The 14,862-nt window shown below is 56.2% G+C and overlaps 1 protein-coding gene across 2 annotated transcripts in view; it reads left to right on the top strand.

Moving 5' to 3' along the window:
• ZNF512B (zinc finger protein 512B) overlaps positions 1 to 13,669 on the top strand; it is a 30,043-nt gene extending 16,374 nt beyond the window's left edge. For both annotated transcript variants that reach the window (XM_051802836.1, XM_051802837.1), the window contains exons 14-17: positions 6,111 to 6,212; positions 7,202 to 7,264; positions 9,120 to 9,218; positions 9,591 to 13,669. In XM_051802836.1, the coding sequence (XP_051658796.1) occupies positions 6,111 to 6,212; positions 7,202 to 7,264; positions 9,120 to 9,218; positions 9,591 to 9,884 (558 nt within the window). In that variant the 3' untranslated portion in view covers positions 9,885 to 13,669. The remainder of the gene's footprint in view (positions 1 to 6,110; positions 6,213 to 7,201; positions 7,265 to 9,119; positions 9,219 to 9,590) is intronic.
• Positions 13,670 to 14,862: the final 1,193 nt, after the last annotated feature.

The raw sequence follows: 14,862 nt of genomic DNA on the forward strand, positions 1-14,862 counted from the left end.
TGTACACAGAGATCCCAGGATGATTGCCTGGCCCCAGATGGCTGAGGGCTCACGTGTCTCCCTTGCTGTGTCTTAAATTAATTAGCTGTGATGGCAGATTTATTGCTGAAGAGCCCACCCAGCACAGGCTGAGCCCCTGTGGTCTGGAGGCTCCCAGCTGCAGACAGCTTTGCCCTTTCCCACTGGGTGGAATGGAGCAAAGGGTGGTGCTTTGGGGAGAAATCAGAGTCCAGCCCAGAGGATGTTGTTTGTGGAGCAGGGTCAGTTCTGGTCCGTGCTGGCAGCCAAGAGGAGCATGTGAAGAGAGCAGAGATCGAACCTGAAATGATCTCTCTTGCACTGTCAGAGAGCAAAGATGCTCCAGGCAGAATTCCCTCCCTTCACATCTCTTCCTTAACTTCTGGGAGATGCTTTTCTGGAGGTGAAGGGCCTGCAGCATCCCAGAGCAGTGCTGCTGCGAGCAGAGGAAGGTGGAGAGTGGAGGCAGGGCTGAGCTGAGCTCCAGCAGCGATGCACTCGTGGCCCGATGCTGTGGGGTCTGCATGGGGCTCCAGGAGGTTTGAGCTTTGTGTAGGCATTGGTTAAACCAAACCTCCCTCGTGGCTATAGGAAGAAGTGATTATTCCTGGGAGCATCCCAAAGCTGAAATTCCCTCCAGGTGCACTCCTTCTGGACTGTAAAAGGAATGAAGCAGCAGCAAATCGTAAGCCTTTTCAGTGTAAAAGAGGAAAAAAGAGAGGGAACCGGAGTATTTTCGTCTGCCAGAACTCGATGCAGAGCCATCTTGCAAGTCTCTGTTTGAGCTGCAGCCTGTTTCCTGAGCAGGCAACTTTGCAGTTGGGTGCCAGGTCTATTCCTTGCTCTGAACAGTTGGGTATCTCTTGTCCAGAGCTCCAAAATTCACGCTGTGCAGAATATTGGGCACATTGCAAAGATGGGAGTGAGGATCAGAGGGCATCAGGAGAGCATAGTCCTGCAGAGACCCAGAGGAGCTCAGCCTGGCTCAGATCCCAGTCTGCACGTGGCAGGCAGCTGGAAAACCAGCACAGAAACAAACCAGCAGCTTCTTTACCCACCTTGGCATCCTGGTGAGGCACTGGCACAGAAGGGGATCCAACCACAGTGCTACCACAGAGCAGAGCTGGGGGTTCTAGGGCCAGAACTGGTTGCAAAGTTTTTATTTCCCCACTGCTTGGTGTTGCCATTGTTGGTTTCCAGATGACTTCAGCTGCAATGCATTTGTAACATAAAAAAATCAAGCCCAAAGTAGCTGTTTCATTTCAAATACTGCATGAGGAGAGGTGTGCTGCTCTCTTCTCCCCCCTCCAGCCTCAGCTCTTTTGTTCCTCTCTTTCCTTTTGGAATTGCTTCCCTTACTCATGACTTTGGATATTTTCTGTTTGAATTGAAGGAGCAGCCAGGACCCCAGGCCTGGACAAGGGACACATGTTCAGGCTGACATACAAAGGCATCGTAAAGGTCTCAGCACTGCTGTAATTGCTCCATGAAATGCTGGTGGGGTTTTTTTATGAGACATCTCTTGTGTTCAGAGTCTAATTGTTTGAGTTTAACTGAGCCCCATCTTGGTGCTAAAAAGCAAGGAATTGCTGTGAGGTTGGCAGAAGCAGTTTTGCATTGAGGATGGGCAAGGGGGGAGTTGGATCAGCTCCCAGGTGACAAAACAAGGATCGGGATCTCAGGCCCTGCATGAAATCCTCCATGGATTTTGGAGGAAATCAGTGCAGTGGGTGAATACATACGTAGCTGTGTGTGTGCCTGTGGGTACATCTTGCAGTGGCTGTCACGTTCCCTTGACAACACTCCATAATCTGCTCAGTCTATGACATTTTTTCTCGACGAGCAGTGCTGGAAGGAGGTGGGAGGCAGGTTCTGCCTGGGGAGGCTGGTGGGAACTTGCTGACTTCAGCACGCTCTGTGTTGCTCTGCTGAGCCGTCTCGCATTGCTCAGGACCCCTCTGGGTTTACAAGTTGCTTCAGTTCAGGGCATGGAGAAAACCTCCCAGCTGTGAACGCCTCAAACATGCCACCAAGTGCCCAGTCTGACCCTGTTACAGCCCCGAACAGCCCTTCCCTCAGAAGTGCCTTTAGCTGTGCTGGCAGGACAGCCCTGTGCCATGTGGGAGGCTTAGAGCAGCAGGCAGTGTCCCCATGTCCCCATGCCACTGCCCCACCGAGCGTGTGTGGTGTCTGTCCCCGAGGGAGCTGACAGCCCACAGCCACCGGAGCAGCAGGAAGAAAAACACCAGTTCACCGTGACCAGCGTGGCAGGACTGATGGGAAATGGTGGAATTCCCAGAAGAGCCGCCACACCGCCACCTCTTCTTCCCTCTGAGCCTTACCCAGCCATTGGGAGTATGCTACTGGGTCTGCAGACCCCCTCAGTGGACCTGGGGAGAGGTGGAAAGTCAGGGATTGGCAGCAGATTTCAGCTGCTCCTGCCTCTTGTCAGCAAGCCCTGGGGATTTCCGGGATTCCTGAGGGACAGATGAGTCCCAGCTCTGATCTGTAACCAGTGGTGGATGGATACACCCAAACGATGCAGCTCCATCCCTGAACTCTTTGAGTTCCACACCAGCGGTCCCAGCAGTCAACATGGATTCCAAGGAAGCTGATGAAGAAAGCCACCCCTCCTCTCCATCCCTTCTCCAGGCAGCAAAACTTTTTCCCAGGGGAAGGCACAGCTCCTCAGCAAGCTGATGGGATACAGAGGTTTGCAGCCTTCAGCAGGCACAGCCCCACTGCAGCCCCTGTGCTGTGGCCACGTGGCAGCTGGTCCCAGCCGGGGAGAGGGACGCTGGGTCTGGATCCCGTTGGTGGCCCATGGTGGGACGCATTCGCCTTTCCCCGGGAGAATGGATTCCTTCACACCAAAGCAATGGCATTAGAATAAACGATTGCTGCTCGATCCCAGGCCCTGCGCTGCCTTCGGTCTGCGCTAACCAAATCCAGCATTTCTAAATATACACTGGAGTCTTATTTTCTCGCTCCGATCTTTATTTGCCTCCGGATAAGCTGAAACAGATGGGGTGTTTCACAACAGCCGCTTGCTGGGCTTGTCAGATGGGGAAGGGCACACCCCTGCTGCTTTTCTGGGAAAAATCCCCTCTGCAGAATCTCCGTGAAGATGCTGCCGACCCTCTGACCTTCCTCTGGCCTTTGCTGCCTGTGGGCAGCCTTGGGGCTGCCACAGAAGGAGTGAGAGGCTGCAGGGAACACCCAGCTTGGTGGCATAGGCAGGCAACAGTGGGCTCTGGGGATCTAGTGGGAGATAAGAAACAACCTCCTCGAGCAGAGGGAAGAGGAGGCAAGAGGGAAGAAAATGCCATGGAAATCCCACTGTTTCATGGTGTGATGCCTTCCTGGTGGTGTTACTTGCTTCGAGGTGCTGGAGATGGTGTTGGGCTCCTGCAGCCCAGGCAGCCACGATCCTGCACAGGGAGGGATGCAGAGCTCCTCTGTGGGATGCAAGAACACCCCATTCACCTCCCCAGGGCTCAGGATGTGGTGCTGTTACGGGGCTGAGGGCAGCCGTGGATGCTGCACATCCCCATGGAGCCTGGATGCTGCGGGGTGCCAGGGGTTCAGAGCGAAGGACTGCTGTGGGCCAGTCATAAAACTAAAGGGGAAAAGGCTTGAGGTTTTATACTGGAACCAGGATAAATTCCGGAGCAGAAGAGGCTGGCTTGGGTTTATCCCCCAAAACAATGGCCCTGCGATCTGGGCGGGAGCCAGGCTGAGCCCTGCAGACTCGTGTCACTGGTGGGCCAAACCGGATCCCAGCTCCAGCTGCGGGGCCGAGTCCGCCCTTCCTCCCCTTGCTCGGCAGCGCTGGCGTGGTGTGACCCTCCTGTGGGACCTGGCTGCCATCCAACACCCTTGGGTGCATTTTGGCTTCACCTCCAAGACAGCATCACCCACAGCTTCCATGGGGCCCTGGGAGAGCCGTGCCTCGTGCTGGGGACCTGGGTGAGGCTTCCAGGGGCACTCCTTGGCTGAGACATCCCACATGGTTCTCATTTACTGTGATATATTTTGGGGAAGGGGAGAGCTGTCTAAGGAGCAGAGAGGATTGAAATATGAAAGTTAATTAAATAAAACCGTCAGTCAAAGAAAACAAACCTTCCCAGCCCAGCATCCTTCGACTGTTCAGAAGAGATGGGCTGCAGCCAAAACCAGTTGTAGTCGTTTAATGATTTGGCCATGAAGATTTTCACTTACAGGCTGTTTGAGGAAAATAAATGGAAAAGAAAAAAAATATAAAATATTCCATGCCTGGGGCTCCCTCTTAATAGAGACATAAAGATGACTTTGACATTCCCAGAACCGCAGCGCCCCAGGAAGACATGGGATTTGCATGTTATTGTGCAGGGCTGTTGGAGGAGAGCAGGGAGGGATTTTTCTCTGGAGTGGGAAAGCAGAGCAGCAGAGTCCACATCTCTGAACATCCCCCCTCGCCTCCTCCCCGGGGACGTGCGGAGGGAGAGGTTGTTGCTGGGGCTGTGTGCGGTTACCATTAATGTTTGCTCATTCATGGGATTGATTGGGTTTTAATTATGGAGGCTGTTTGGCATCCCGGCTCTCAGTATCAATGGCTGAAAGGGACTCCTGTGTTCTCCCCTGGAGGTGACATTGCCTCCCCCGGGTGGGGGACCAAGCGCTTGGTAGATGCACCATCCCAGAGCTTCAAAGAGCTCTGTTGGCATCTCCCCCAGCCGCGAAGCACGACAGAATAGCAGCACGCTGGGGCTCGGGGGAGTTTTCCACATCCACATCCGTCTGTACCAGCGTTCGCGGCGCCGTTTCGCAAGGCCCTGTGCCCCTGCCCCTCTCATGGAGCCCAGCACTCCACGGGCTCCCTGCTCCGGCCGTGCCCTGCCACGTGCCAAGGGGAAGGCAGCAGGGGCACATGGATCACTCCAATTTGAGCGGAAATGAGCGGTTGGCATCTGAGCCCTCCACATCCCAAGCTTCCCTTTGCAGGGAGGTTTGGGAACAGCTGGGGGGAGCTGGACAAAGGCAGATTTGCAACTTTATCAGCATGTTCAGGAAAAGTCACAGCTGGAAAAGAAATCCAGCCAGCTTCCCGCTGCCTCTGAACCACCAGCCCCGGGTCCTCAGGGAACCTTTTAAAAACAGCTCCTGGGTTTGCACCTCTGCGAGCACTGTTTGGCTCTGCGTCCTCTCCATCCAGGGATGCAGCCATGGCCCATGCTCAGAGGTGCCCATGGAGAGTGGCACGTGCTCAGGTACCTACACCTGCACCGTGTCATCTGCGGGCTCACCCAGCACTCTCCCACTTGGGGCAAGTTTGGGGCTTGAGACCCAAACAACATCCATTGGCTCTGGCAGCGCTCACCGGGGTGGGCTGGGAGTCGTGCTGTCATGGCTGTGCAGGCTGGTGTCCCCTGCAGACCTTGGCACGGTGGCACAGTGTCAGGCAGGGACCAACCCCACAGGTAGGGCCAGGCACAGCGGCCAGGAGGCCCAGAGATGCCCGGAGCTGCAGCCTTGACTTGTGCTGAACATGCAGAACTGGGGTTGGGAAGGCCAACCCGCTATGCTAACCCTCAAAGTCGTTAATAAAGTGGTAATTAAAAGCACTTGGAAGGAGGAGCCCTGCCAGAAGGAGAGGCAGAGGCACAAGAGCCTTTCATTGTTTGACGAGTTGTGCCCATTCATCCATGGAAGGCAGCCATGGAGGCTCCTGGCATCGTCCCCTCTGCCCAGTGTGCAGGGTTGTTTATTCCCCTGGTTATGAAACACGGCAGAAGGGCTGTGCCGACACCGTGCACCGAAAACGCCGGGTCTGGGCCTGGCCCTGGTGCCAGCCATAGACCTGAGAGCAGGAGCAGGAGCCTCCCCTCTCCTGTTTGCTGGGGACTCCTCACTGGTGGCACAGCAGAGGGCAGAGCCACCCCCATGGTCTGCAGTGCCCGGGGAGGGGAATGGCATCTCCGGGGGAAGCCTCACAAGTAGTTTTCAGCTCCGATTCACTTCGGATGGGGACAAGACCCGTGTGAAGAGGCAGGATTCCACCACAGACCAGGCTGGGGTGTGCAGCTCTGCTAATCCTCTGCTATTGTTCACAGCTCAATTACACCCGACCAGGGCTTCCAAAGCTCAATCCCAGGCTGCTGGAAAACTGGAAGAACGAAGTGAAGGAGAAGGGCCGCATCAACTGTCCCAACAATGTAAGGACTGTCTCTGTTCTGCCACAGGCCGGCTGGTCTCAGTCTGCAGGAGGAAGGGGGAGTTTCAGGGGCAGAAACCCACCAAAGCAGGTTCTCATTGGGCCTCAGATGACAGTGATATTCAGACACTCATTTCACCTCCTTTCCCTGGGCTTGCTGCCGTGCCTCATTAAAGCATGTCCCACCTTTGGGATCCTCCTGGTGTGCTCACCCTTGGGGACTGGGCCACTCTTGGGCTGATGGTTCAGCATTGCCCAGTTCAGGCTCTGGAGCTGCCTTTGGAAAGCAAGGCTCCAGACGGAGCAAAGGCTGTGCATCCTGTGCTCAGGAGCCTTTTAATGCAGAGAACCTGCTTTTCCCAGAGTTGAGCTGGGCTGGATTTAAGCCAAGCTTTTTAAAGCCTTGCGACAGGCAGCAACCTCAGGGCATGGTGCAGGCACTTCATCTCTCTGTGAAACACAGTCTTGGCCTGAGCTGGCAGGGAGGTGAACCCCACCCTGGTGCTGGGCCTGGATTTATCATCCCAAACAAAGCCTTGCTAATGGGAGTTCTGAAGGAGGCTGTTCCCACAAGGCCGGGGGAGCCGGGCTGGCTAATTAATGTCATACACAGGCACTTGAAAAAGACGTTGCTCAGAAACTGGTCATGCTGCTGCCCGGGTGATTTGTCCTCTCTGTTAAGCCTCCACTGTGGCTCCAAGAACTCCTGTAGCCCAGCAGGACCTCCCGACAGCTCACAAATGTACCGTTTTCCACGGAGACATTTAGGGGAGACGTTTTTCAGCCTGTTGCAGAGGGATGTGGCCACATGACTCCCATTAGCACTAATAGGAAACGTGTGACCAGAGCCCTCGGCGCCTCGCAGAGCATTAACCTCACACTGCTCAGCCTGGACCGGTGGCTGTGCTGGCTCAGCAGGCTCCTGGCCCTGGCTCAGAGGAAGGCAGATGAGGGGGATCGTGTCTAACCCTGCTTTGTTTCTTCCTGCAGTTCTGTGAAGCCATTTACTCCAGCGTCTCGGGGCTGAAAGCTCACCTGGCCAACTGCAACAAGGTAGGTCCCTCCTTTTACACCCTGGTCTCAGAGGTGTCTTTGGGGTTTGGTTTTCTCTTCCTCCCCAGCTGCTTTGGAAGGGACAGGCCAAGGGACAATGCACAGGTTAAAGGATGGTGGCCACTGGCAGGGCTGGCCAGGCAGTGCTGCTCGCAGTGAGTTGTCAGCAGGCAGATGGAGGCAGAGAGGCTGGAGCAGAGCAGATGGGATGGAGGGGATGTAGCTGCCATCCCAACTGTGAAGCAGAGGTCCCATAACACAAACATCTCCCTCAAGAGCCCAGGCCTCTAACACATGGAGTGTCTCAGGGACACAGCAGTGGGACCAAGCCATCCTGCCTCGTGTCCCCCCATCCCTCAGTAGCCCTTGCCCAGCTGGTTCCTGCAGCCCCCAAATCATTCATGAGCCCTCGACTACCCAACACTGCTGTTGCAGTGCCTCCTGGGATGAGCTGAGGCTGGAAGAGGTGGCCGGTCCATGCAGAGACCAATGCCCTCCTGCCTGAGGGAGCAGCCCTGAGCTCCAGTGGCCTGCAGCTGCCACAGGGGAGGGATTGGGAGCTCAGCGTAGGTCCCTCAAATTGGAACCAAGTAAGAGCTGCTAAAGCTTTATACCCCGAAACATTTCCAGCTGCAGCTTCCATTGAATGGAGCTTCCAGGAGGCAGCTCCAATCCATATCCCATGGTTATTAAAAACACCAACTCCTGCTCTCCTCCAGCACTAGCTGGAACAGCAGCCCTTAATGAGATCATTTAGAAAATGGGCTGCAGAGATCCAGCAGGAGAAGCTGGATTTATGCAGGATAAAAGAGCAAACACGGGAGACTGGGGCAGCTCCTTTGCTGTCCAAGAGAAAATGGAGCTGGTTTCTGGCTGGTTCCATGCACAGGAAGCAGCCAGGATCTGCATGAGCATTTCCATGAACTACAGAGCTGCACACTCGGTATCTGGCACAGCTGGGGCTGGGTGCTGGGGGTCAGCACTGGGGGAATTGCTGCTCTGTGGCCCCCACACTGCCATCAGTTGGATTCTTCCCCTTACTGAGGATTTAGTTTGGATACATGTGCCACCAAATTGGGCATAAATAAATCACTACCCTTCCAGAGCTGACCTGTGATTCCTACTGTAAAATCCTGCAGAACTGGTTGCAATATGTCAAGCCTTAGTGAGAATGGAGGCTGCTCCCAGGCAGCACCTCATCCTCAGTGGGGATTGATGCACCAAGATGATTTTGCACGAGTATTCCTGAAGCCAGTCTGTAGTGGGGCCAGCCCTGCCCTCTCCTGAAATGAGAGACCCATCTAACTCCAGATTTACGGCTACAGAGAAATTCCCAGGGAGGAAATATATTGCCTGGAGGGGCCCATCCATAACCCCCTCGTCAAGAGAGAGCACATTATCTCCCGCATGCCGTGACCTGCAGCAGAGCCGGGAGATCCGTCATCCCACCAGGGCTCTGTTGACAGGAATCCAGCAGTCACTGTGGCTCTTTGACAGCGTAAAAGGAAAATTAGGTGAGTGTTGGACATAAATCTGATGGTGGTTCAGTCCCGGGAGATCACAGATCTGTTGACAGTGAGGACACAGGGCAGTGGCCCCATCAGCCCCAGGACACACCTGATGTCGCTGGTGTTGCTGGGGACACACAGGCTGCAGCACGGGCTGAAGATCAGAGAGAAGATGTGGCTGTGAGCTCCTGGCCTGGCACCGAGGCCAGCAGAGATCTGGTGCTTTAGACACGAGTGTTTATTTTGTGTCACTTTGAGGTCACAGGGGACTCAGGGCCGGGCTGGGGCCGGTGAGGCCACCCCTCTGGGCCACTTTTGGCTCTGCAGGAGGCTGCTCTGTCTTGCAGGGAGACCACTTGGTGGGCAAGTACCGCTGCCTCCTGTGCCAGAAGGAGTTCAGCTCCGAGAGCGGCGTCAAGTACCACATCATCAAGGCTCACTCAGAGGTAAGGAAGCAGCTGGAGCTGGGCTGGGATGGTCCCTGCTCCGAAGTGCCCATCCTTGGGCTGTCCCTCTCCATCCATCCATCCATCTATCCATCCATCCATCCATCTATCCATCCATCCATCCATCCATCCATGTCTGCCAAGAGCAGAGCTCAGCAGCAGCTCCCAGCAGCATCAGTGATGCTGTGACAGCCTGGGGGGGGGTGTTCCTTCCTATCCCCCTTGGTGTCCCCAAAACCCCCAGGCTGAGCACTTTGTCCTGGGGAGGTGATGCCTGCGGGGTGTGGGGCGGCCCCAGCTCGGGTTGTGTGTGCTGGTGCCAGTGCCTGGCCCCTGGACAGTCACTAACCCCGTGTCACCCCACGGACACAGAACTGGTTCCGAACCTCCTCAGAGGCCAGCCGGAAAAAGAAAAACAGGGAACAGCTTTCTTCCAGCAAAGAGGAGAAAAAGAAAAGCACAAACGGGAAGAAAAGAGGGAGGAAACCCAAGGAGAGGCCTCCAGAAATGTCTCCAAAGGGCAAAGAAAGCGTGGCAGCAAAGACTAATCACAAGAAAACCCTCGAGCACTGGGAAGGCTCCCGGGGCAGCCCCGAGGGGGATGAGCATGTCCCCAAGCCCCCAGGCCAGCGGAAGGGAGGAGCCAGCAAGATGCCTGAGAAATGAGCAGCTCAGAGACTCATGTCCAAGGATTCGTTTACAGCCCAGGGTAACAGGGTGGGGGTCTCTCCCGGTTTTATGTCCTCTCCTTCCCATTCCACCTCCCTTCCCCCCACCCTCCTCACCCTCTTTTTACAAAAAGAAAGGAAAAAAAGAAAAAAAAAAGACAGAAAATACCAATTAACCACTTTAAACAAGTCACGGACCTTGTTTCACACTGGAAAACAAACAGGATCAAGGAAGCTGGACCGTTCCTCACCCCCTGCCTCTGTACATACCCCTCGGTGGGACCCCGCTGCCTCCTCCAGCCCGTGATTCCCCTCCCCTGCGCCAAACTGGTGACTCTTGAGTGAAAGAGAAGTGCAATAGCAGCGGGTCCCGTGGATGGGGACCCTCTGCCAGCAGCTGCGTGCCGGGGCAGGGAGCTGCCTGCCTGCCTGGCAGCCTCCAGTGGGCCCCAGCCTTCCAGCTCCAGGGCAATGTTTCCAAAGATGTTTGACCTGGTCGGGCAGAGGGTCCAGCAGTGGATGCCGGGGGGGTCGGCAGCACTTTCCCTGCTGCCTCAGGTCGAGGGTTAGGGTTTGGCAGGGATCGGCTCCGTGGGGTGTCGGCTTTGCAGGGTTTGTCTCAGCAGCGCAGGCAGAGGAGGGAACAGGGAACGTGGGCACGGAGTGTGACCAGGGCTGGGGGTACGGGGGGCGAGAGCGGGAGGTGGAACTGGTCGGGTTGGAGAGTTTAATGGAAGGTTGGGGGAATGTTGTGGGCACCGTGGAGCGGGGCAGTGCGACCAAGGAGGGGGCGCAATGAGGGAGCTGTGCTCGGATTGTGTTTGCAAACGCAGCTGGCAGTGCCGGGGTCAGGGGGAGATGGCAGCCATCAACCTGCCCCCCCAGCCTGGGGGGGCATCCAAGGGTGGTTGAGAGTCCCATTGGCTCTATCCAATCACACTAAAGGGAGGAATGGGGTCTCGGTTCCCCAGTTGCAGCCGTGGGAGGTGTGTGATGGGGACAGGGGTAGCATCAAGTGACAATCACGGGTCCTGCTTTGGGGTGAGCCCGGCCGCTGCCCAGGCACCTCCCACTCCCCTCGTCCCTCGGGGCCGGGAGCCCCTGTAGGGGGAGTTCCTGCTCCCAAAGATGCATCTGAGCCCCCGATCATCCCCCTCGGGATGGGAGGTCCCTGTGGTGCCGTCCCTGCTTGTGCTCTTCCCCCCGGGCTCTTCTTTGCACCTGTGCTGACACGGTCATCACACCTCGCTCCAGCCCAGAGGGAACCCTCCCTGGACCAGGACGTATCCGTCTCCAGACAAAACCAGGCTACCTCGGTCCTTGGGAAACAGGCACGTTTCCTCTCGGTAACAGAACAGAAAACCTTAATTCAAATTTTTTCCCTATGAAGAGCCAGGAAAGTGGCATCGGAGCTTCTGCTATTGCTTTAATCAGTTCAAACCTCAATCCTCGCTTTCCCAGGAGTCGCTGCTCCTTGCTGCCCGCTAGAGGCTTGGTATCATTCCCTGGCTTCGAGCAGCGGCTCAGTCATAATTTTAACATCCTCCACTGGCAGGTTATTCCAGCCGGGCAGGGAGGGGGGATGGTGGTGGCTGAAGCCAGGGCTTCTCGGGGAGCCCGGTCTCCTGCTCTGTCCACGGCTCCAGCCCCTGGATCCACACTGCATTGCCCGGCGAGCTGGGCACGTGCCTGCGGATGAGGGAACGTGCTGGAGCGCTGCTGGCTGCGCCGGGCCTCGAGGCAATTAGTGAGAAAGCTTAATTAGTCACTGCGGCGCGGCCTGGTCGCTGCTTGCTCTTCACTGGATCTGTGTTTGGATGCTGTCACCGGGGCAGATCCTGCCTCCCCGGGGAAGGGGGAGAGCTCCAGGAGGTGTAGGATGTGTGTGCGTGGAGCTGCTCGCTCTTTGTCACGACAGGGACGTTGGGGTGCTGTCCTGGCAGTGGTGTTCTCTGGTGCTGAGCCCGTGTGCCCTTGTCAAAGCCACAATGGCTGGGAGGGCAGTGACCCCCCCTCATCCCAAGAGGGCATTTGGGAGGCACGCTGGGGCTGCTGGGGAGGCCAGCAGCAGCAGGAAGGGGACAGCGGGCAGAGATGGGGACCTGGCACAGAAATCTCTGCAAAGGGGCAGAGGGAGCCACTGCATCCCAAAATCATGTCCCACCACCGAAGAAAGCCCTCGGGAAAGCTTCATGTCCTGACCCAGGGAGGGGTGACCCAGGTGGCCCAGACTGCTGGCTCAGATGGTCACCACACAATCCCCACCGCCTCCCCCCGGGCAGAGCCCAGGGCTCCATTCTCATTAATGTGCAATTAATTGGCTTCTCGTCGATTAAATTAAGAGGCAGCACTGTGCTGCATCTGGGGGGAGCCCTGGGAGCTGCTCAGGGCGAGGGAGACCCAGGAAGGGGCCGGCTTGGGGAGTTGTCAGGGAGTCCACATCAAAACCCAGTGTCTGCTTCCTTGACGAGAGTGTCTGCAAAGAAGCATCCTGAGAGGAGCAGGGACAGCTGTGGTGACCTCACAGAGTGACACCAGCCTGGAGGGGACCCAAGAGACCATCTGGGATCTTAGGGTCAGCAGTAGGAGCAGCAGTCCTGGTGCTGTCCCTGTCACCCTCAGACCTGGGAAACACACACAGCCCCGGTGAGGGGAGCACTGTGGTCAGTTGGGAATTTCCATGAGAAAATGAAATCTTCAAGGGTTTTTTTTTCCCCTTAAAAGGTGTTTTCCCCACTAGTCATCACTCAGAGAGGAACATGTTCCCCCACTTTCTCCATGAGACATCCTTAACTCTCCTGCTTGTCCAGGGAAGGTTCCAGAGCGATGCTGGGACTCCAGCAGCTGCCAGCGAGTGGGCAGGGCTGAGTGACACCACAGTGGCATTGCTGAGGCCAGCAGGTTGTGCCCCTTCAGGTGCTCCCAGTGAGGCAGCACCAGCTGGGAAACCACCTGGATCCAGAGGGATGGGCAGAGGCTGCAGGACCAGATGGGGGGACAAGGTGTCCTGTCCCTTTCTATCCCCTCATCTGCAAGGTTTGGGAGTTTTGTCACCCTGGGGACAGTGACACTGTGGTCCCACACCTCTGCTGTTGTGGAAACCCACCATCCCGTCACCCGTGTCCCCAAGGAAAGGGCTAAACCTCTGTGGGAGCAGGGATGGACTGCAACCCCATGGGAAGACCTCATGGAAAGCTACAGTCACGGGGGGCTGCTGTGGCTGAGGAACCCCTGGCACTGACACCACACCCCGGTGAGGGTGGGTGTGCTGTGCTGGCTCCAGGCGGGAAGGGAGGGCCAAATCCAGCCACTGTGGATGGAGCTGCCTGGGCCTGGAGCATCTCTCACACCCAGGAGCCTTGGGAGCGTTTTGTTCTTTTCTTTCTCTCCTCGTGACACCCATCCCACGGCATATCCGAATGTTTCTCGTCGATGCCAGTTATTAGTGCATAAGTGTATTTTGGGGAAAAAATGAAAACATTAAAAAAAAAAATAGGAAAAAAAAAAGAATTTTCAATTTATCACTTGTAACCATATATATAAATATATAAATATATATATTAAAAAGTGTTTATTTGCAAAAAATAAAATCGTTTTAACGGTAAACTATCTTATAATAAACTCCCGATTTGTGACGATCTGTTCTTTTGTTAATCATTGACAAATCCTCAGTTGGAGAGTACTGTCCGAGCAGCTCCGAGCAGCTGAGCCCCTGCGGAGGCGCTCCCTGTACTGTATGTATGAAACAGCTGTATCGAATAAATGGTTATTGATTTTTTATTAGCACTGCTGTCATCGTTATTTGGCAGTTCGGAGGGAGGGTTGGACATGGGATCCGATGGGTTCGGATTTGTCCTTCCTGAGGGGACCTCCCCGTCCACTGGGGTTTGAGCGCATGGTCCCTGGCCCAGGGGTGCGCCCAAAACCAGAATGGGAAGGCTGGGGAGAGTGAGGACTAGGGATGCTTCCTGCACCAGCACTTGGCACAGCCGGCAATCCTGGTGACAGGAGGATCTCCAGAGCCAGAGGATCCCCAGTGCCCACAGCCCAGTGCCCAGCTGCCCACAACTCCCCTGTTTTAGGAGTAGAAATCCCCCTAAAGCTGCTCCCAATCCACCCATGCCATCAGCAGGGTCCAGTGTCTCCCAGCCCCAGGGTCTGCATCCAGCCCAGGACCTCTCCTCCCTAGGGAGCTCTGCAGGACCCAGGCCCCACCTCCCCGTCCTCCCAGCGTGGGAATAAATGCTCTTCTGCTCCCTAATGGTTTTATTGGCACCGAACCCAAGTCAGGGACAGATTTAGACTGATCTCCCTGCTGGCTGAGAATCCAGCCTTTCCCCATGGATGCTCTCAGCTCCCCAAAGGCGGGATGTGCACCCCAGAAGCAGCACTTGCCATGCCCCAAACATGTGGTACCACAAACCTCTGCTCTGGGGGACCCCAGACACAAGATGGGAGCACAATGCCAAGGAAAACCTGGGACCCCCACAGGGCTGGGGTCCCCCCAGCTTCTCCACTCCCCTGTGACCAGGTCAGGGCCTGGGACCACCCAAATCCTGCTGCCCCCAGTTCTGCTGGCAGCAATAAGGGGTGGGGGGAAAGGGGAGGGGGGTTTGCTTGGGCATGGGGTGCAGAGCTGCCCCACAGCACTCACCCATGATAACAGCACTTATTGCATCCCACAGCACCCACCCATGCCCAAAACACCCACCTGCACCCACTCGTGCCCACAGCAGCCATTCGTACCCAAAGCACCCACCCTCCTCACTCCACGGCACCCACTCGTCCCCAAACCACCCACCTGCACCCCACAAACCCCCCCTTTGTGCCCTACAGCGCCCAGCCACGCCGAGATCACCCTGCAGTGCTCACCTGCACCCCACAGCTCCCACCCATGACCACAGCACCCACCTGTGCTGCAACACCCACCTGCATCCCACAGTGCCCACCTACCCCCCCAGCACCAACTCATGCCC

This window comes from Manacus candei, unplaced genomic scaffold, assembly GCF_025592945.1.
Source record: "Manacus candei isolate 608988 ecotype Guabito, Panama unplaced genomic scaffold, ASM2559294v1 h1tg000057l, whole genome shotgun sequence".
In the NCBI taxonomy this organism is placed as follows: domain Eukaryota; kingdom Metazoa; phylum Chordata; class Aves; order Passeriformes; family Pipridae; genus Manacus; species Manacus candei.